General features: G+C 36.4%; 3 protein-coding genes across 7 annotated transcripts in view; 2 read left to right on the top strand and 1 right to left on the bottom strand.

Moving 5' to 3' along the window:
- Positions 1–4,961: 4,961 nt before the first annotated feature.
- Positions 4,962–8,527, top strand: LOC119072210. The gene is made up of 4 exons (XM_037177383.1): positions 4,962–5,029; positions 5,091–6,170; positions 6,593–7,695; positions 8,335–8,527. The coding sequence occupies exons 1-3, from the start codon at positions 4,963–4,965 to the stop codon at positions 7,687–7,689; spliced, it is 2,244 nt and encodes a 747-aa protein (XP_037033278.1). The 5' UTR covers position 4,962; the 3' UTR covers positions 7,690–7,695; positions 8,335–8,527.
- An 857-nt stretch (positions 8,528–9,384) lies between these two features.
- On the bottom strand, positions 9,385–10,384 carry LOC119072222. The gene is made up of 2 exons (XM_037177400.1): positions 10,261–10,384; positions 9,385–10,162 (listed from the first exon to the last, which is right to left on the bottom strand). Exon 2 carries the CDS (start codon positions 9,900–9,902, stop codon positions 9,450–9,452), a length of 453 nt encoding a protein of 150 aa, XP_037033295.1. The 5' UTR covers positions 9,903–10,162; positions 10,261–10,384; the 3' UTR covers positions 9,385–9,449.
- An 11,691-nt stretch (positions 10,385–22,075) lies between these two features.
- LOC119072205 (serine/threonine-protein phosphatase 6 regulatory ankyrin repeat subunit B-like) overlaps positions 22,076–22,276 on the top strand; it is a 149,812-nt gene continuing 149,611 nt past the window's right edge. For all 5 annotated transcript variants that reach the window (XM_037177375.1, XM_037177378.1, XM_037177374.1 and 2 more), the window contains exon 1: positions 22,076–22,250. In XM_037177375.1, the coding sequence (XP_037033270.1) occupies positions 22,190–22,250 (61 nt within the window). In that variant the 5' untranslated portion in view covers positions 22,076–22,189. The remainder of the gene's footprint in view (positions 22,251–22,276) is intronic.

The raw sequence follows: 22,276 nt of genomic DNA, 5'->3' as shown, positions 1-22,276 counted from the left end.
AAACTCTTGATTTTCAATAAAATATGTGTTCTCTTTGATTTTTTTATGTAATATGCGTGACTTCCACTACAGGTGCGGTAATCATGATTTGATAGAGAAATGAAACGCTATTCTGTGTAAGAACATAATTTGAGATAAAAAAGTCTTCCCAATTCGATTAATCTTTTCGAAGAAGAATTTCTATTTGAATCAGAAATGTACACTACATCGAACTTACCATATTAATTCAAAAATGATCACATCAAAATTGATTTATTTTCATTTAAGTTCGCATGAGTACACCGTGCAAACATTACATGGAATTGTTCTATGACTTTTTTGTAAACCATGCTGGCTTCAAAAAATGAAACAAAACGAAACAAAACATAACAAATCTTGTTTCAGAAATGTGACTAAAAATTTCAAAGTCTGTTTTAGAGATTAATACTTGGATTTCGATTATCACCCTTTCCAGGTAGCATCATTGAGATTGGACTTAGAGGTAAACAAAGTAAAATTTTAATTTTTAGCCCCGTACGAAGTACTGGGGGCTTATAGGTTTAATATGCCGTTTGTAACATGTTGAATTATAATCAGACGATTACGGCAAAGCATTTGCCTATGTTCATAGATGACAAATCCGCAATAAAAACAAGGCATCAGAACAGTCGGAGCGTTTGCTTCGACTGAGCCCCGTACGACCCGTAAATCTTTTTCGTCCGTTACCACAATACGTCCTCAGCCCTTATACGCCCGTAACCCTAATACTTCTGTAACCCTTATGCGTCCCTTTCCAAAATGCTTCCGTAAGTCTTACTTGGCATTATTGCTCGCCTAGCCCAAGTGCGGCATGTGCAATGAAAGTGTTCATCTTTAAAATTGCGCTAGTGCTCTATACAGAATGACTAAATGACCGTTCTGTTCTGGTGTCTGTATTTCAGTGATTTTGTTTACACGTGCTTATCGTTTTCAACGTAAATTTCAAACAAACGTGTGTTTCGTGGCTCCACATAACTGGAATCGTCGGTTGATTCCATTGGAATATGATGTCATTACATTTTCCGTTGCCCGTACGCAGTCGATTCAAATTGAACATGATTTTACGTGGCAGCAAAAATTATCTCTGCTCAGGTTTTTTCGAACTATCACTCGAAAATGCCGCTATTGTATCTGCTTTCCAGCCAACAACATTTCCAATTTTCATGAATCTCGAAATTGCACGCATGCGAATCACGAGAGGTATGTATCGGTCATTTTCTCGATTTCAATCTACTTAACGGTGGTACTAATAAGTCGTGGTGAAGTGAAATCACGACAGAGTATGATCAGAAAGTATGAGTGATTTATTTCATTTGTTTATTTATGGGTTTATTTTACTCTGCCGTGGTGAAATGCTTCTGTGTTGAACGACATTTCGATATTCCCTCAGCAGTAAGTTTTGTCCCCTCATGGCTGAAAGCCATGGTAATGGTGTAGAGCTTACCGTACCTGTGATGACTAGCACTGAGTTGTTCAGGTCGGTGTCGATTTTGGCGACATGGGCGCTGTGAAGCCACGTTGAACAACAATACTCTGCTGTCGAGTACACCATAGCTCATCAGTAATGCTCAAGAATCAATAAAACAATACGCTGAGCAATTCCGACCAGGGGCGGATCCAGCTTTTGTTCTGACTCGGTCGGTTAGAAGACAATAAATTTTTGCCCGGGCGATTTTCGTTTTAAAAATTTGTTTCCATATAAAAATCATCTTCTGACCCCCGGCGACCGCCTCGACCGCACATAGGTGGATGCACGCCTGATTCCGACAACTGCATTTAATTTGTGCAACAATCACTTTCTACTCTAGAAGTGAGAAGGCAGTTCAAACGTTGCATCTGTATACAGGACGTTTGGGTTCACTATAATTGACTCCAGCTGAAATACCTGCTGGTAATGTAATGCTAAAACAATAGAAAAATCCTTCAAAAAGCAAACAAGGCTAACGCTTTTCCTTTTTTCCATGGTCGGTTAAGTGAATAAAATTTACACAAAGACGCTGTTTCGACCTTCGAGTGTGATGGCGGTCACTGGACAGTGCAGAACTGTCCATCATCATTTGCTTCCATTACACCCGTTCACAAGACAGCAATGAATTTGCAACGCTAAACTAGTAGTAGAAAAATTCATTATTTTGAATTGAATTTATTATCACCGCCAAGCCTGGCTGAATAAAAATGCTCGCATACATTAAAACTTAAACTAGACAATAAATAAACCTAAATTTACATCACAATCCCAACAAAAATCTCCTCGAGAAAAGTGTGACGCAGTCTTTCAAATATAATTTCTAAAATGAATGATATCGCTAGAGTTGACGCTTTCAGCTTCGTTACGCAAAAATTAAATTTTACACCCAATTAGTTCAAACAAGCTGGCTTAGGTTTTCTCATCATCTGCCAAATAATTTTTACAAAAAAAAATTTTGACTGTCACATCTGCCACTTTGCGACGCAGATTTTTTTGGTAAAATTTTGGTTGTTTACAAAAATTATTTGGCAGATGATGAGAAAACCTAAGCCAGCTTAAAATTTGACGAATTTTGACGAAATTCGAAAATTTGCCGAAATTTGAAAATTTGACGAAATTTGAAAATTTGACGAAATTCGAAAATTTGATGAAATTTGAAAATTTGTCGAAATTTGACGAAATTCGAAAATTTGACGAAATTCGAAAATTTGACGAAATTCGAAAATTTGACGAAATTTGAAAATTTGACGAAATTTGACGAAATTCGAAAATTTGACGAAATTCGAAAATTTGTCGAAATTTGACGAAATTCGAAAATTTGTCGAAATTTGACGAAATTCGAAAATTTGTCGAAATTTGACGAAATTCGAAAATTTGTCGAAATTTGACGAAATTCGAAAATTTGACGAAATTTGAAAATTTGACGAAATTCAAAAATTTGACAAAATCTGAAAATTTGATGAAATTCGAAAATTTGACAAAATTTGACGAAATTCGAAAATTTGACGAAAATCGAAAATTTGACGAAATTCCAAAATCTGACGAAATTTAGAAAATTTGACGAAAATCGAAAATTTGACGAAAGTAATTCTCTATCTGCCACCATTCAAGAAATATCTCCAAAACCCCAATGGGACGTTGAACTTTTGACATTTTTTGTATTTAGATTAAGAATGTTATTGTAAACAAAAAATGTTCCACACTATTGCCGAATTTTCAAGTTTTATACTTTTAATTTATATTTCAATTACGATTACGACCCAAATTCAACCCAAAAGCAAACCTTTTTCGTGAGAGAAATGAGAAAAAATGACATGAGAAGAAACGAGAGGCATATAGAGACGTATAGTCTTTTTTATGTTTGACTGATCTGTGAAAATCAGAAAACAATTAATTAAAAATATAAATGTTTATAATTTTACGATTGTGTAGAATAATTTTCTGCTTAGAATTATGTTGTCTATCGAAATTTTTGAAACTTCAGTCCCCCATTGACCCACCCATTTCCAACTTTCGACATTTTTCACATATGCCACTCTGCAGTGCCTATATTCGCAAAAATATTTTAACAAATTTTCGCGATTTTCTCAAATTTTCACAAAAAACGTTTTGCGAAAATTCACGAAAATTTGAGAAATTCTTGAAAATTTGAGAAAATTCGTGAAAATATTTTCGCGAATATAGGCACTGCCACTCTGTTCTACTCGTAAAACTCTGAGACTTTGCCGAAGAAAGTAACTCTCTATCTGTCACCATTCAAGAAATACCTCTAAAAACATAATTGACCCACCCATTTCCAACTTTCGACATTTTTCACATATGCCCCTCTGTTCTACTCGTAAAACTCTGAGACTTTGCCGAAGAAAGTAATTCTCTATCTCTCATAACCCAAAAAAATATTAGTCCTTTCATCCTACGCTCGAGTAGCTCAAAATTTGGTCACTCTAATCACTCTAGCTCAAACGAATCTGCCCCGATTTTTTTAAATTATTTTTTTGTTCGAATCGTGTTACGAATACCTTTCATTTGATGGGTCGCACGCCTCTGTAGGTTTCAATACAGCTAAGCTACAGCCGAAAACGCGTTCCCGACCCTCGAAAACCACACTCAGAAACCACTTCGAGGCCAATAAAACCAAATTCTGGTTTTTCCTGGTGTAATGGCGTATCACATTTTCATTTTTATGGCCAGGTTCCTGCAAAATTTCATGGAGATTGGCTGACTAGTTTCCGAGATCGACCGTCGATAGATAGACAGATAGAAACATACAGAGTAAGGTGGTCGATTTTTTGGGATCGGAAATGGACCCCTCCAGAAAAAATTCTAGTGGCCCATAGGTACCAAAAAGCCACATACAAACTTTTTTCTTCATCATCTCCGGGTTGCGAAAAATCAAAATTTGAAAATTTTCGAGTAGCCGATTATTTCCCTTTCTAAAAACCACCACGACCAGGTTGTACATTTTTTTCAACCTTAAAACAGCATTTTATCTTTCTATTAGGTCTCTTCTAACATATAAAAAAGAAAAAAATTGAAAAAGTTTGCTGGCCGAGTTTTTGTGAGTCATCAAGTTTCGCCGACGTCAATTTTCCACAATTTTCAATATGAAAAATAAGTTTTTTTTTGCCGAATTATTTATAAACTTGTCTTGCGATAGCTCATTGGAAAGGTATTTCCATAGCGGACGCAGAAATAGAAACATTACCAGGAAAAAAATTAAATTATATTGAGTTACTCAGGCGATTTGAACATTGCAGTGGAGAATAATCGTGATTACATTGCCATTTGTATCATAATGTCGATATAGCAGATTTGTAGACTTCTGTGTTTGACAGATCAGACAATTTTTTAAAATAGTGTTCCTAACAACAACAACGTTTTCATATTGTGTCTGCGATACGAAGCACGAACGATTAACTAATTTGATTGCGGCATTCCATTAAAATAGTTTATTAAATAGTCCTTTCAACAAAACAATGGCTGCGTTCGATCTATCCTTTGGATCAGATATTTCCATCACCGATTTCCTCAGCAGCTCATTTGGTATTAATTTATTATAACAATGCCGAGAACTTGAATGTTGAAATAACATTTTTATTTTAAGATGATCTCCACCAGCTAAATGCAGCGACGGATGCATTAATTGAAAGCCAAAAATGTGTGGCGAATGATTTTATCGACAAAATCATCATTATTTACCTGCGACACAATCTCTCTCTTGTCTGCTTAGAAGATTTGATGCGTCTTCTCAACGTAAACCGTGAAATTTGTGAACAACTACCGACAAACAAAAAACAAATATTGAACCTGTTTCGCGAGAACAAAGATATGATCGAGATCGTTTACTTTGTTAGATGTGCTAAGTGTCGGAAAATCGTGAAAAAAAATGCAGATAACTTGGAACAATTGAAGTGCTGTGACATTATTTTAAAGAAAAGTGAAACGAACTTTTATGTGTACATGCCGCTGGAAAAACAGATCATTCAGAGCATTGAAGCTAACTGGAACGACATTAAAAACTTTGACACAACTAGCAAAGACGGTAGCATTTCTGATGCTCATGACGGCGAAATTTTAAAGAATGTGTTGCGGCAGTACACAGACAGTGACATAAATATTTTGTCGCTGTGCCTGAACGTCGACGGAGCAAATAAATTCAATTCAAATTTGATATCGTTGTGGCCAATCCAGTTTCTACAAAATTTTCTTCCACCAAAGATCCGGTTCCTGCCTAAAAATATACTAGTATCTGGGTTGCTGTACACGGAAGGAAGTTTCGACTTCCGCGAATATTTTTTACCGCTCATCAACGAAATGAACAACGTGAAGAAAACCCCAATCGTCATGTCTCTCGACAATGCAGAATTTACATTTAAGCCGGTAGTCACTCACTGTGCAGTTGATCTCCCAGCAAAAAGCAAATTACAAGAAACGAAGCAGTTTGGTGGATACAATGCGTGCACTTTTTGCCATATTCCCGGAAAACAGGTTTTGATCTACACTAAGAGTGGCAAAAACAAAACTAACAAACAAAAACAGAACAAAAGTGGCAAGGATGGTAAGCAGATGAAATGTGTTCGATATCCGGCAGGAACTTCCTACCCGCTGCGCGAAGAAAAGGAAACGCTGAGAAGCATGTTGGCTGCATCGACATCTAAAGACAAAATTATAGACGGTATCAAAGGTAAGATTCGTTCAATATCAATAATTGTGAGCAACAATATGAGTATGAAATAGGAGTTAGGCCTTTTACATTGCGCTCTGGTAATTTTGCAATATTAGAGTAGAAGTAGAAAAACGAGAATTTAAATTCATGTTTCTATTCATCCGTTAAAAATGTGCCAGACAGATTGTAGGTTTAACACCTTCTGAAATTCTCCGCTTTCAGAACAATCCAAAGTTAAGAGCGTATCCCGTATAATTACAAATACTTTTGTGATGATCGAATTGTATAATTCCTCATTACAGGTTGGGAGCAGGTGACCCAACCTAATTCCTAACATTACATGAATCTCGTGTTTACAGTAATTCTGTAGTTAAAATAGATCGATTTTCATGGATTTCGAATTCGTGAAACTAAAAACTTATTCTTTCTGCAAATTTCAGACGTATCGTGCTTGGTGGCGCTGGAGCACTTCCATGTTGTGAACAGTATCAGTTGCGAATACATGCACAGTGTCTTGCTAGGAGTCGTGAAGCAGATACTAAACTTCTTCTGCAACCCAAAGAACAGTAAAGGCAAATTCTACATTACCAAAAAAAACCGGAAATTACTAAACAAGAGAATTTTGGAAATAAAACCGAACTGTGAAGTGGCTCGGAAACCGCGATCTTTAGAGCAACTGTCGACTTTCAAAGCGAGTGAATTCCGTTCCATGCTACTATTCTACATGCCGGTGTGTTTAGCTGGCTTAGTACCAGATGTGTTCGTCAAACATGTCCGCCTTCTATCTGCAGCTGTGTACAAATTACTAAAATCGACAATTCCGATTGAAGAAGTTGATGAAGCCGGCGAAATGTTGGATCGATTTGTTGAACAGCATCAGAAGTTGTTTGGGATTGAGGCTATGGTGATGAACGTGCACTTATTGACACATTTGGTAGACAGTGTTCGGGCGCTGGGCCCACTTTGGACACACTCGGCCTTTCCGTTCGAGAGAAACAATGGTGTGTTGCTAAAGAAAGTCAATGGGACAACAGATGTACTTCTACAAATATCGTCAAAATATTGCCTTGAAAAGTCAATGATGAGTCGTCGCGAAAAGCCAATTATCAAAGAGAAAGTTTTGTTAGGCAGACGTTTTACGATGGCTGACGAATCGCTCTGTGTTTTTGATATTGAGCGTTCAAGAGGCGCAGATCTTTCAAATAAGACATTATCGGTCCACAAGAGAATCAAATTGAAGAATATAATCTACACAAGCACATCCTACACGCTACCAAAAAAATCAGTTGATTACTTTGTTGGTTTGCAAAACGACATGATTGGAAAAGCAAAGTTTTATTACGAATCCGGTGGTAATAAGTACGTGGTCTTGGAAGAGTTTGAAATTATTGACACCATCGATCACATTTTGAAAGTTGCGCCAACCCGGCGGAATATTCTGGCGTCAATTAACGACATCAATCAGAAGTATCTTTATATGACCGTTGGAACGAATCAATATATTTCCTCGGTTCCGAATACATATGAAAAGGAATGATCAAACGTAAGTGTTTTTCACATTGTTTTCTATGAAAATTATTATTTGAACTCAATCACTCCCTCCTACATAATTAGGATACATTTTACCCTATTGACATGCATTGACCGTAGTAGTAGTAGGGAATAGTAAGTTACATGGGATGCTCCGAAAGCAATTCATTGCATGATGTAACAATTTTGTGATAAAAGCAAACTCCAAGGTATGGTTTTGGGCAACAAACTTCGGAAAATATCGTTTCGACAAGTTTAGTAGTGTTCCCTTGTTGAAAAACAGTTACCGAAGCATGTTGCGACTATTAGAAAAAAAAAAATTCCGAATTAATAAGTAGCAGCAGCAGCATTGCAGTATCCAATGTATTCTGTTTTTCTGCCTCCCACATGCGACATTTTAATTTCACATTAGAAATTCGCGAAAAATTAACTAAAATAACCCCAAATGTAATCGATCGTTTGCTCATGGGGCCAATTGCTATTTGATATTCATCGTTCGCATGCGGTAGGCCGTAAAATTTTATTCCGTCTTTAATTTCTAAATTTACTCACTGATGACCATGGACATCAGAATAAAATTTATTTTCATTTTGCCTTCATCTAGACAGTTTTTGTCATATGACTAGCCTAATGTTTAATTATTTTTTTGCAGGGTCTCATCCGTCGTCGTGACGTATTGAAGTATTCATACACTCGTTACGTTTTTTTTTCTTCATTTTATTGAATTGTTAAGTTTTTACGATTTTTGGTTCCTATCTTACTTATTTGCTCAATAATTTTTGATCGAGCTAAGTCTATGATTCGTTGATATGTGTACGGTGGTATAAATGAACAAATAAACTGGATTCTCGATTCAAAATTCAAATCTTTACTTTATCTAATTATTGAAACGACATTCAATAAAGTTAAATGAAAGCATCGCTTAGAGTGGGTCCTACATTTCCATAATTTATTAATTTCTAACTATAAATAAAGACTCGGTAAGGTCGACCTGAAGCTCAGATTATCTGAACCTCACTAGAACTGAACCTGAATTTTACCTGAAATCTGAAGATCAGTAAAAGTTCAGATAAATAAGGTCAAGAATTTCAGGTATGATTAGATTTTTTCAGGTATACTTGAAATCTCACTTGAACCTTTAGTGATTTTCAGGGCAGGTCAGTTCAGATGCAAATATTCTACTGTCCAAGACTTAAAAAAAAATTGAATAAAACGAAAGAAACGAACTCGATTCTCAATTAAAAACGGCTTTAGCGGCTTTTAATAGCAAGATCCGAAATGGAATTTAATTCTACGCCTAATGGAATTCTGTTGATTCTAAATAGGCAGGTCGTTAACAGACTCTGACTCCTCCACTCCTCTGACTTCGTCATATGCTGAAGTTACCTTCTAATACCGACTAGATTGAGAATTTGCATATTGTAAATGACCGACTATCAATTTATAATAATCCGTGAGGTTAATAATAACTCACTCAACCCCAACAACATATCTTATTCGCGAATTCGTTTGAATTTTAGCCAAGTAATGCAGGAATCGAGTGTAATGTTTGCTGTACAATTTGAGCTTAGAGGCGGGGTAAGAATATGTTTAGTTTCAACTTAAGACAGAAAGAAAATTCTTTTCAATTGAGCTTAAAGGCTTTCAGGAGGCTTTCAACAAGAAGGTATTTTTCAATAACAACAAATTCTGACTTCTTTACAACAACAACAAATTATATTACAATTCTTTCAATGACTTACATGACTCGTTTCTATCACAATTATTTCAACATTTCTTAGAAATGTTCTGGATACTAGCAGCAATTAATCTATTCAGATATGCATCTTTGATGCGTTCGCCATACTCAACTGGCCCGACTCCAGCCTTCGATATTCTTTCCACAAACAAACATCGTATTCTGGCAACTTTTGGTGGCGTAAGCGGGTCTTTACCTTCTGTAACTCGCTCCACAACTCCTTCATCTGAAAAATGTTGTTTTTCTGCAGTTCCTTTCAATGTTTTCGTAGACAGAGCAGCTAGGTGGTCCTTATATATGAACTCGAGGCAGTGGCGCACAAAAGTAGAGTCGGTTTTCTTCTCAAGAGACAAAACCTCCAAGAACTTCAATTCTTTCGACGTAAAAAAATCGTCTGTTGATGAAGCTGAAGCACCATCGTCCGGTGCCAATTGACGCATGCAAGTTTTCGTTTTCAGAAGGTCATCGTACTTTAAGTCCATGCTGGCATTGCGAATGGTAAGCTTTAAACAAAGCTTTTTGAGATCGTCGTATTTCGTGTTCCACTCAACACATTTAGGACATTTTGCTGGCTCAGTGCCCTCTGTAGCTGGTGTAGATGTACCGCACACATATTCCTGTTCAAAATTCTCATTTCCACCAACAGCTCCTTCATTGTCAACAATTTCAGCATCGACGGCCGCATCTTCTTCATAAAAGGCAATATCTATGTTGCCAGCCTGGTCTCCGTCGCCATCTAAATCTGCATAGAAAGTTGTAAATAAACACACAAATTAGAAATCCGATTGGAATGCATTTATGTCGATAACTTCCTTTTCTTGGGAATTCAATATGGCGTACCTTTTAACTTTTTTTTCAATGCCTCTATGTAAATGGCCTTTTCATTGGATGGGTCACACACAGTTGTGTCCACATCCAAATCAAGTTGTTTTGCTGCAGCCTTAAAATAACTGTCGATTGTTGGAGTGGTTCAGCAGGTTTTTTGCTTTGCAATTTTTTTTTCTTCGTTGGCTTCATTTTGGACGTGTTTTAAGTATACAACGTCTATTTGAAAAAATTATTTTGACGTAAAGGGTGCCAACGTAACTATAATCACAAACGTATTTTCAAGTTGGTATGTCGATGATGATGATAATATTGTTGGACGAAATGATGTCGGCAACACAGTTTTCAAATTTGTTGAATAGAACAGAACATTAATCGTTGTGAAGTTGATATTTCTGATTGTTGTGTGTTGTTTATTGCTGTTTGGACTATACTGACTATATATTTATATGATAACATAAGAAAAAAAAAGTATGCATGTATGACCATGGTTTGTGGTATCGTGACAATTTTTAACTTTCGTGACTTTCTTAGAATACTTCGATTTTCTAGAGTAATGGCTAACTTTATTATGAAGATTAAACATTTGGCTTCGTAATTAATCAATATTTAAAGAATTTCTTTAATTAAGTTTAATATTTTATGTCAGTGATTTGTGGTATTTTATATGAAGTTCCATCTAGACCGCTATTTGGAGGTATTTTAAAACGTCATACAAACTATACCGCAAACCAAAATCCAAGAGAATCGTGATTCGCGATACAATTTGTTTTACATGTAAATTTCATAAGCAAATCATGGTCAGGTTTTTCATCCGCAAATCATGGTCAGCGACCTTACAAATGCGCCATTATAAAACTAACTGCTATTCCACAATGAACATAAAGTACTAGATATGGTCAAATGAAATGTATTTTAACTGACACCGTACAAGGTTTTCGCGCTATCGCTATTGAAAATAGTAATGCTATCGCTATTCACCGCGCTATTCATTATTTTCTTTAGATTGGCTCACTCTGCATGAACAAAACTGAAATAATCAAATTAGTTACTTAAACTGATCTCATCATAAGAATGTAATTTTGGTGGGTTTCGTTTGTTTCTTTCGTTTTATTTGTTTTGCACGTTTTCCACCACATAGAGGTAGCCTTTGTCTTTACGTTTCTTCAATTCCACACATACGACACTCTACGCTTTTTTTGTTGACAACATGTAGAGCGATGTGGAACAATTAAAACTGCAGAATGCTAACCAATTACAAACTTTAATTGAGTTGAGTTTTAAATGAAAGTATTAAACAGGCCAACGCACTCCAAGAACAGGCAAAGGAACAGATTTTATTATCTTTAGGAACGTCAGAAACGCAGTAAACATGGTCTAATGTTGGCCTGGTATAGATATTTTGACATAAATTGTTAATGCGTTGAAGGTAAATTGGCCAGGGTATGGTTATTTGGGGTTCTAGGACTTAATATCCCCGGACAAAATAACCCGGACAAAATAACCCCGGACATAATAACCCCCGACAAAATAAATTTTCTATTGAGTGGAGACAGTAGAGCGGACATAATAACCCCGGACAAAAAACCCAATTAAATTTCGGCTGTATGTTAAAGTAACCCCGAAAAAATAACGAAGGATCAAAATAACTCCAACCAAAGTACCCCAGGCAAAATGTCTACGTATCGAAATAACTTCAATAATAACGAATAACTACACTGAAAATAAAAATAGAAAAATCTTTGCAAAACCTGCGGCGAGTTTCGCTGCACGTCCTGCAGACGGCCTAACACGCACGGGGCTCTGCCCCAAACCCCGCTAGGGGCTCTGCCCCTTAGACCCCGCAAGGGGGATGCACCCCCTTGACCCCCGCTTTTTTTAGTCGTTTTTATTTTTCTCGGCCTGCGGCGCATTGACACTTTTCATAAATACACTAAACAATCTATAAACAAATAGTTGCGACAAAATCAACGATTTCTAATATTCCGATACTTTATGACAAGGGGCTGCCGCCCCCTGAACCCCCGCATTCTTTTTGATTGCCTGCGGCGCTTAAACCCCGACTCCTTCCACAAAACTTACGATAAAATCGACCACAAATTTTTGTATTTCGGTATTTAATGTCAAGGGGCTGCCGCCCCCTGAACCCCCGCATTCTTTTCGATTGCCTGCGGCGCTTCAACACCGACACCTTCCACAAAACTTCCGATAAAATCGACCACAAATTTTTGTATTTCGGTATTCAATGTCAAGGGGCGATTTGAAAGCTACATGCATGAGTTACACGTCAAATGAAAGGTATTCACAATACCAATCCGTGAAAAAAAAGTTTATGAAATTCGGATCATCTAATCGTGAGCCAACGATGTGAAATCGGTGGGGTACGGGAACTGTTTTTTGACAACAGCTCGGCCGAATATGAACGAATTGCGCTTAGAAATGCTCTTATAGATAGATATTAACCATACTAATCGAGGAAAGTTCATGAAGTTCGGTCCACCGGGTCGGACGCTAGGTCTCTTGGAGTGAACGCCTTTGATGCTACTCGGCCGTACAGTGAACGTAGAACATTTTTGGTTATATCTCAAGGAAATTTTATCCGATTTTCGTGAATTTTTTTTTTGTTTGAAAGGTAGTGACGATTGCAAAACGATGGTAATAATTTTAGAGTTCCACCAAAATGGCCGCCGCCGCCATATTGGATTTTAGTGTTTTTACCTATATCTCAAGCAAATTTTATCCGATTTTCGTGAATTTTTTTTTGTTTGAGAGGTAGTGACGAGTGTATGTCGATGGTATTAGTTTTAGAGTCCCACCAAAATGGCCGCCGCCGCCATCTTGGATTTTGCTGTTTTTACCTATATCTCAAGCAAATTTTATCCGATTTTCGTGAATTTTTTTTTTGTTTGAAAGGTAGTGACGAGTGTATGTCGATGGTATTAATTTTAGTGTCCCAACAAAATGGCCGCCGACGCCATCTTAGATTTTTTCTTTTTCGCCCATATGGTCGAGTATAAGCGGATTAACATAGAGGGATGAAAGGAAAGGCGAGATACATATGATAACAAAAGGGGTTAGCTGCTTTCGTTTCGACATTAGGTACACTTCGTACGGGGTTTATAGAATTGCGCTATGCGCAATTTACACGACAGCTATGCTTTACAGTTTTTCGTCACCGCAATATAGACGATTTAGGTTTACATAAGTGCTTGGGTTACGGATGCACTAGGGTTGGTGGTATAAAAGAAAGTTACGGGTAAAGCAGGATGACGTACGTAGCAGATATACGGGACGGTACGGGGCTAAGTCTAGCTTTATGCGACGACTTTCCTTTGGCCTCGTTTGAAGTTATTTTGTCCGGAATTATTTTGTCCATGGGGTTATTTAGTCGAGGGTTATTTTGTCAGGGTTTTTTGATCCGGGGTTATTTTGTCCATGGGGTTATTTAGTCGGGGGTTGTTTTGTCCGGGGGAATTTAGTCCGACAACGGATAAATTTAACTCGTTTGTAAAATTGGGTTAAATTTATCGATCGTTAAATTTGTTGTCGTTCCGACACTACTTTTATGATCGGATAAATTTAACTGACAGTTGTTAAATTTAGCAGCGCTGACAGGAATTGATCACACCATATAATGTGTATTATCACATCATAATCAGCTGTCGACTTCATGAGAGAATAACGTGTGCATAACAAGCATTTATCATCTAGTGGTATAAAATGTACCTCGTATTTTTCCTATAATCTTTTAATTGCAGCACCCTGCGATATAGTTATTTGTACAACCGAGTGATAAATGCTTTTTTAGGCACTAGATGTGTCGGCCTACGGCCACGAGTGACAATACACATCGTGTGCCTAAAAAAACATTTATCATCGAGTTGTATACAACGTTTTTCGCAATAAAGGCAACCGAAAGTCCTACTTTTCGTCACTTGTTGTAAAATAGTTATTTATGCAATCAAGATACAAAGTACTTTATTAGGCTCTAGATGTGAAATTATGACATGAAACCGCAGGCCGTGTGTCATAATACACATCGTGACCCTAATTAAGTACTTTGCATCGAGTTGCATACAACGTCTTATGCATCTAGAGTCTGTAAGTTTTGCATTTTATGACGCTGAGTGGCATAAATGATATTAACGTAATGTACTATATTATCATCGTATGACATAAAGAATTTCTTGTAAAAAAACGCAACCAAAGTTTCCCATTTCGTCACTGAGTTGAGAAAAAGGGTTCTGAGACCAAGGAAGAAGCCAGAATTCTTTAATGTGCATACATAGGTTGAATTAGCATTGAATTCAGTCCAAAGACGTATGCTCACAGTTGTTTTTTTAATTTATTCCAACTAAATATACCTTTCAAATAATAAAATCGAAATTCCTCGATTTATTTAAGCAAATAATCGCTAATTAGAACTTTATTTCTCGTAATAGGGTAAACAAGTCCCTGCCTGTTAAGATCAGAGCACTGAAAGAGAAAATCGAGTTGCGTGCTTGAAAGAAATAAAACTAGGGTTCGTAGCTGACCTTTTTACCCTATAAATACCTCTGACTTTCCGTTTCATTTAAACTTACAGAATTTATATTTCCGTTGATATAACTAAAAATTCCCTTAGTCATTTATAGTTAGACATTATCACATAATGGAACATATTTTCGAATTTTTCATTTTCATTTCAGAGACATAATGTGTTTCAATTCGGTTAAATAAGCCTTACCAAAGTTATGATAATAAAATGAACAAACATCCAGGCGGACTATTTTATTTAGCTTATTTATTTATTTATTTATTTATTTACTCAATTAAAAATTTTTCCCCAGACGAACTATGAACATTTTGGAATTAAATATTAAATTACTACCAGTGAAGGAGTTCAATATCTCGTATCCAGATGAGTAAAATAATTCGAAGGCTTCAGCCCGATGTACGAGATACGAGATATTAAATTATGTCACGTATATAGTACGGCGTTTTACTTTAAAGAAAAATTTTATGCATTTCGAAAAAAAAGTAGACTGACAATTTTTAGTTTTTGAACACCAATCTTGAATTTGATTATTTATAAAAAAAAGCCGTGTACTCAAAATTCAACATGTAGAAAAAACAAAGATTGAAATGAAATTCATTATTATTTCGTTCAACACAAGTGCGATACAATTTTGTACCAATGATTCAAAGCCGTTTTGGAAAAATTATGCATATACAAGTTGTATACTATATACATATATATATATATTGTATATATATTATACAACTCAATTACGAAGAACTGAAGAAGTATTAAATATTTAATTGTTATAATATTTTGTAATCGAAACTGTCGGAATGTGTAGAGTAGAGAACAATTTTCAGATCTACTCCATCCAATATTAATATCAAGTGTTTGCAATTAATCAGCAAGCTTGTGCAATCTTTTTCTTTATTTTATCGAACGTTGACCGTTTCACATCCAAATTAGTGTTTTGCTTCAGCCTTAAAGTACCTGAAAACTGTTTTTTTCTCGACGGCCTAATATTGCAAGTAATTTATGAAACGTCATCAAATTTGAGCTTCAGCGAAATAAAAACTCTGCACGTTTGAACAAGGCACTCATACCTATTACAGCTGGTCTGATGATCATAACAACATCTTCATAATAACAAGACCTTTCCTCACGGAATATGTCTAATATTTAATAGTCATTTCTTGAGATTGTAACCATATATCGAAGCATCGACCTGCATTTACTATTTAGCTAGAAATTATAAAATGCAATGCAAAAAATCCTTAGTTGTTGTTTTTTCAATGAATAAATTGTTTTCAATGTAATTTTCATAATGTCATCAACTAAAGTTAACCTTCAAACAAAAGACTCTACACTTCGATAAAGAAGATTCACAATCTCTCCAACAGCAGAAATCTTTAGTCAAATTGCAATGAACTATAATCAACTCATAGTCAATAATTCACTTATATACCTGTTACAAAGCCTACGAAATAATCGGCTACTCGAAAATTTTCAAATTTTGATTTTTCGCAACCCGGAGATGATGAAGAAAAAAGTTTGTATGTGGCTTTTTGGTACCTATGGGCCACTAGAATTTTTTCTGGAGGGGTCCATTTCCGATCCCAAAAAATCGACCACCCCTAATACAGAGTAAGTTGAAAGATTTTGATTGTTTGGAAAACGTTAATTTGGTGCATTTTCTATCAAAATGACCAACTTCAAAACGATGTATCTCCGGCAATTTTAAAGTTACATAGTCGAGTGATAGTTCGTTTTGCTCGTATTTGAAGCGCGAATAAGATAGAATAGGATTTGTGGTGATACAGGCCAAAGGAAAGAAACTTAAATTCTCGCCTATATATAGTTGTCGCGTCTCAAAAAATTTTCTTCGTTCTTTCTTTGGAAGTTAGACTGCGTCAAGTCCTCCGCTAACGCTCCGGACATGATCAGTTAGAGCATCACAGTTCGTCGTCATCAAGTCTCTTTGTATGCCTTTGACCTGAAGGTGTATCGCGAGGTGAAATCTCTCAGAGATTGTTTAGCTCTTCAACATGATCTGTCTGCGATTGATCGGTGGTGCAGAAGGAACTATCTCGTGCTGAGTATCGAAAAGTGTCTAACTATGTCGTTCCTCCGTATCCGCAACCCGATTCGATTTCATTATGTGATTGGTGAGTGCGTGCTGGAAAGAGTAACAGAGATTCGAGATTTTGGCGTCACGTTCATGGAGGATTTGTCTTTCGTCAGGCATATAATAGAGCTTATGGTCGCTAAAGCGTACTCGATGCTTGGTTTTGTGAAGAGAGTTTGTCGTGACTTTCGAAACGTCGAAGCGCTCAAGAGTGTGTATTTCGCGCACACGTTAGGTCGGACATTGAGTATGCGTCTGTAACGGTCGCCGTATTACCAGAGTCACAGCGATGAGGTTGAGTCTGTTCAGAATAACTTCACGGACTTTGCGAAAGCATTTGACAAGGTTGACCACTGTATTTTACTGAAGAAATTAGAGTCCATCGGTGTTTCACGTAAGATGGTCCAATGGTTCTCAACGTATCTTCGTAATCGGTCAATCTAATTGGTGTTGTAATTGGTCAATCTAAGTCTGCAAGAATTGCTCCGACATCAGGGATTCCGCAAGGTTTCATAGTTGGACAACTTCTTTTTATTATTTTCAGAAATGATTTGCTAACGTCTCTCTCTTCATGTTCAGCATTCGCAGACGATCTAAAGCTGCACAAGTCTATAAGTAGCGTCTACGATTGCCAATTGCTCCAAGATGATATATCGAAGGTGGTTGACTGGTGTAGCTAAAACAATATACATCTGAACGCGGACAAGTGCGCAGTGATGTCAACTACTCACAGCCCGAACAAGATAATCTTTGAATACGTCATCGATGACCATGTCGTGAAAAGAGTTGAAACGAAGAAGGACGTGGGAGTAATCTTTGATGACAAAGTATTTCTCGCATCAATTAATCTTGCGCCTGCTGTTTTGTTCACTAGTCAGAAACCATCTCGAATACTGTTCGACAGTCTCAGGGCCGTAGCTAGAGGCAAACTTCAGGGTGGGCAATGCCCTTATGAAAAAAATAGACTTACAATACGTATATGTGACATGTGACACAAGTTCAAAAGTTTGTAATACATGAAAAGCGAGGGGATTTTTCATGAAATTTCGATCAGCTTGAGTTGTAATGCCAATTTTTTGAATGTCACGCAACGATTTTTTTTAAATTTAAGACACAAGAATGCTGAAGCAACCATCCTCCAGTTGTAGGAAACGGGTGAGATACTTCGTAATTTCAAATATTGACAATTTCTTATTGAGTAGTAAACTCATAAAAATTAAAACATAAACTATCCTTCAGGCTCACAAAAAAAATTAAAAAAATGTATGTCTGTCATAATTCTATGTCTACCTTCCACCTTCGCCTTAAGAGCAAAAATGTTAGTACATATCACAATTTTTGCGATCGGATCACATCGGGTAAGGTATCAATCTACTGCTTTCCAGGAAGAATAAAAGCTAAATTTTACTATCAAAAGTTTACGAATTACCCAGAGCGACTTCAGTTTTAGGGGGTTACGATTTCCGCACTAACCTTCGAATAATTGATGTCATAGCGCGAAATTAATAACTAAGGAAGTGTAAATATAAATATATACCTCGTATAGCTTATTATCCCATACCATTAGTTTTTCGGACAGTGATCGCGTGTCTATCGCACAAATCGTCTATTTTTAGAGGTGAAATTGCTATGAGGGCCAATCGTACCGACTTTTTTGATGTATCAGTAGGGTACAATTTGTATCTTTTAGAGATTAGTATTCGACCATAATTTCACACCTAAACACAAAGTTATCAACAACGTTACTTGACGTTGTTACTGCAAGAGAAGTTGCTATATTCAGATGAAATGACGAGTTTAAATTTTTAAGTAAAAGGCCTCTATCCCTTTCTATATCGTTTTTTTAGAAACTGCGCCCCTGACCAAAAGTATATAGTTTTAAGGCAGAAGACAAAAGTTCTAAATGTTTGTATTGGACAAAACTAACAACGTCTTAATTTTACTTCTATACGTGCAATGAAAACGTAGTCTGAAGTGACTAGTAAGTTCAGGCCGGGAAAATCAAAAACTCAACCGTTAACTTTATTGATTCGAAAAATGATTTTTTTTTGTTTTCTCCTTTCTCTCTTAGAACGAACTCAACAGAAAGTTACTATTTCCTACCCACTGTAATTTTCACGTTTTTCACGTTATCACAAAAACCTAGTATTAATTACTCACTCACACGGAAAATCCCAATATACGTGTGAGAGCTATAAGTGGACTTAGCACCCCCATTTTTTGGCATATAGCTGTGAAATGGATATTGCGAAGACTGTAGTTAAAATAGTTGTGTAATCTATATTATAGCTGTGAGACGCATTTCAAATCTATCACGAGAAATAAAATTTGTTTTCATAAACTTTCATGAATTTTGCGGTCACCCATCCAAGTACTAGCTGCGCCGAATGATGCTTAACCTCACGGAAAATCCTGATATGCGTGTGAGAGCTATAAGTGGACTTAGCACCCCCATTTTTTGGCATATAGCTGTGAAATGCATATTGCCAAGACTGTAGTTAAAATAGTTGTGTAATTTATATTATAGCTGTGAGACGCATTTCAAATCTATCACGAGAAATAAAATTTGTTTTCATAAACTTTCATGAATTTTGCGGTCACCCATCTAAGTACTAACCGCACCGATTGATGCTTAATCTGAGAATCCGACCGTCACCTACGTTGCTGATGTGCTAATTTTGCTTGTGCTCTAACATGTTCTTATTTCGAAGCGTTGCTACGGCAATATAAATCCTACAGCTATATTATGTGGCACACAGCCTAATTCAAGTCTGTAGTCTTTTGTGAATTGTTCTAGGCAGTACCGTACTGGCTCGAAAAAGCCCATCGGGGGCACCATGCAACTCAATTTAAAAAGGCCCACAAATTAAAAATTATCATACAAAAATCCAAAAGGCCCATCGGGAATCCCCCGAATTCACCGTATGGCCAGTCCGGGCCTGGTTCCAGGTTCTGAAAGAAAGTGAATTGAAACCGCGCGAAGAATCACGAATTTAATTGCAGTGAAATTTCTGATATTCTCATTCGTCTGTGTTACTACGGATTCTGACTGAATTGAAAAGGTATTACTATAACCTGATCATCAAGCTTCATTACAATCAGCCAAGATATTTTAGAACAGTTTTTGTTTGTATATTAACATTGAGTCCGACCAGCATTGGTCCCATACATTTTCTCATATGCAGCACACAGCTATATTTTTCATACGTCAAATATGTGTTACACAGCTATGATATAGAGTACACAGCCACAATATGCAGATCCTAGCTATAAAATGTGTCCACGGTGCATAATGTAGCTCTGTAATCCATAATATAGTTGTGTAACTCATATTGCATGAAAATAACCAACATTAACAGAATATGCGTTTAGTAGCTATATTTTTATAAGTCTTGCAGCTATATTATAAAAACTACAGCTGTATTATAAGTTACACAGCCTTTATCGAAATTCACGGATTTTCCGTGCTGAGAATCCGACCGTCACCTGTGCTGCTGATGTGCTAACTTTTCTTGTGCTTCAACACGCTTTTATTTCAAGCGTTGGTACGGCAATATAAATTCTACAGCTATATAATGTGGCACACAGCCTTATTCAAGTCTGTAGTTTTTATATTTTACTTTTGTGAGTTGTCACTACAAGGATTGTTTTAGGTTCTGAAAGAAAGTGAATTGTAACCACGCGAATCGCTAATTAGTTTTATTTTTCTGTGAAATGACGAGTTTGATTTTTACGACTTTGCTAATTAAATTAATTCGTTTCTAACGCAGTAAAATTTCTGATATTTTCATTCGTCTGTGTTTGTACGGATTACTATAACCTGATGATCAAGCTTCATTACAATCAGCCAAGATATTTTATAACAGTTTTTGTTTATAGATTAACATTGAGTCCGACCAAGCGTCAGTACGAATCATAACTTGAATTCGTGGTCTCATACATTTTCTGATATGCAGCACACAGCTATATTTGTCATACGTCAAATATGCGTTACACAGCTATTATATAGAGTACACAGCCACAATATGCAGATCCTAGCTATAACATGTGTCCACGGTGCATAATGTAGCTCTGTAATCCATAATATACTTGTGTAACTTATATTGCATATATTCATCACTTAATCGGGACGTGAGTTTTTCTGAAAACGTGTGTGGCTTAAATAAATACACGCAAATCAATGTCCATTTGATAGGTCGCAGTAATAAAAAGCCGATGCGAAATTGCTCATTTGATTCTTCTTCTTCTTCTCTTTTGATTGTATGAATGAAATTAAGGGTTGCCATAACAGAAGAATTCGAAATTTGGTGTTGTTGTGGCGAATATTTTTCGCATACGTAGTTGTGTGAAAGCAACTAGTGACAGAAATGAAAAGCCGGTTTCGTCTCGAATCAATAAAATTCAAACGAAAACTAAACTTTTCAACTTTCTATCCTTAAGGTGGTCTCACAGTTGTCCGTTTTGCATTCGGTTATCTAACCGTTTACTTACGTGACGTTTAGATGACTTTTACTTTGTTTTAATTCCAACAGTAAAACGGCTTGAAAATTTTAATTTTTCTTGAAAAGCAATGTCAGTAATTTAAAAAAAGGCGGGAAGTTTTAAAAAAATCTGTAGCAGTCTGTTCGTTATCTTCGAAATTAATCAAGAAAATCAAAACAGTCGAATAAGGATATGTTCCTCATTGAAGTAAATCGTCGCTTTTGATATTTAGTAGTTTAAACAAACATTTGTGTAACGTAGAGGAATGAGTCATACTAAGCTGAGTTGGATCATCGAGGTCTGTTATTTCTTTTGACGGAAACCAAATACTTTCTTAAAAAATTTTCGTGGTTCTCAATCCAAGTTGTTTGTGGTGCAATTCGTCACAACATAATGGTTCCATAAGAACAAACAATGCGCAACGCTCACGTCAAATGGATCGCGATGTTATTCATATAATTTATTGAGAAAATGATTAAAAAGTGGCCGAATTTCGAAAGACGCAATAGTTTAACGTTAAGAAGCTCATCATTCATTTCATGGTATCAGAATTTTTTGTCTCACCCGATAACCTCACGAAGAAGACATTCCTGATTGCGCTAATTTTCTAAACTTTTAATCAGTATTTGGGTTACGTGAACGACACGAACACATTTCTCTAATCTCCAACATTCGCTACATAAATTGACTGCGAAACCTTTATTACTTCATTCAAGTAAAAGTGGACAACGGTAGTACAAACACTTTTGAGTAATATTCATAAGCTGGAAGCAAATCACTAAATCACATCAGTTTAATTCCTCTAAATTGGTCGATTGCAATAATTCTGTACCAATATGAAGAGAGCGTCATTTATTCTCTGCGTTGTTGGCATACTATGGACCAGTGTTTTGGCAGGTAAAGCTGACGACAATTATGCAAAG

The sequence above is a fragment of the Bradysia coprophila genome (assembly GCF_014529535.1).
Source record: "Bradysia coprophila strain Holo2 chromosome IV unlocalized genomic scaffold, BU_Bcop_v1 contig_81, whole genome shotgun sequence".
In the NCBI taxonomy this organism is placed as follows: Eukaryota; Metazoa; Arthropoda; class Insecta; order Diptera; family Sciaridae; genus Bradysia; species Bradysia coprophila.
This window is presented reverse-complemented; position numbering and strand designations above follow the sequence as displayed.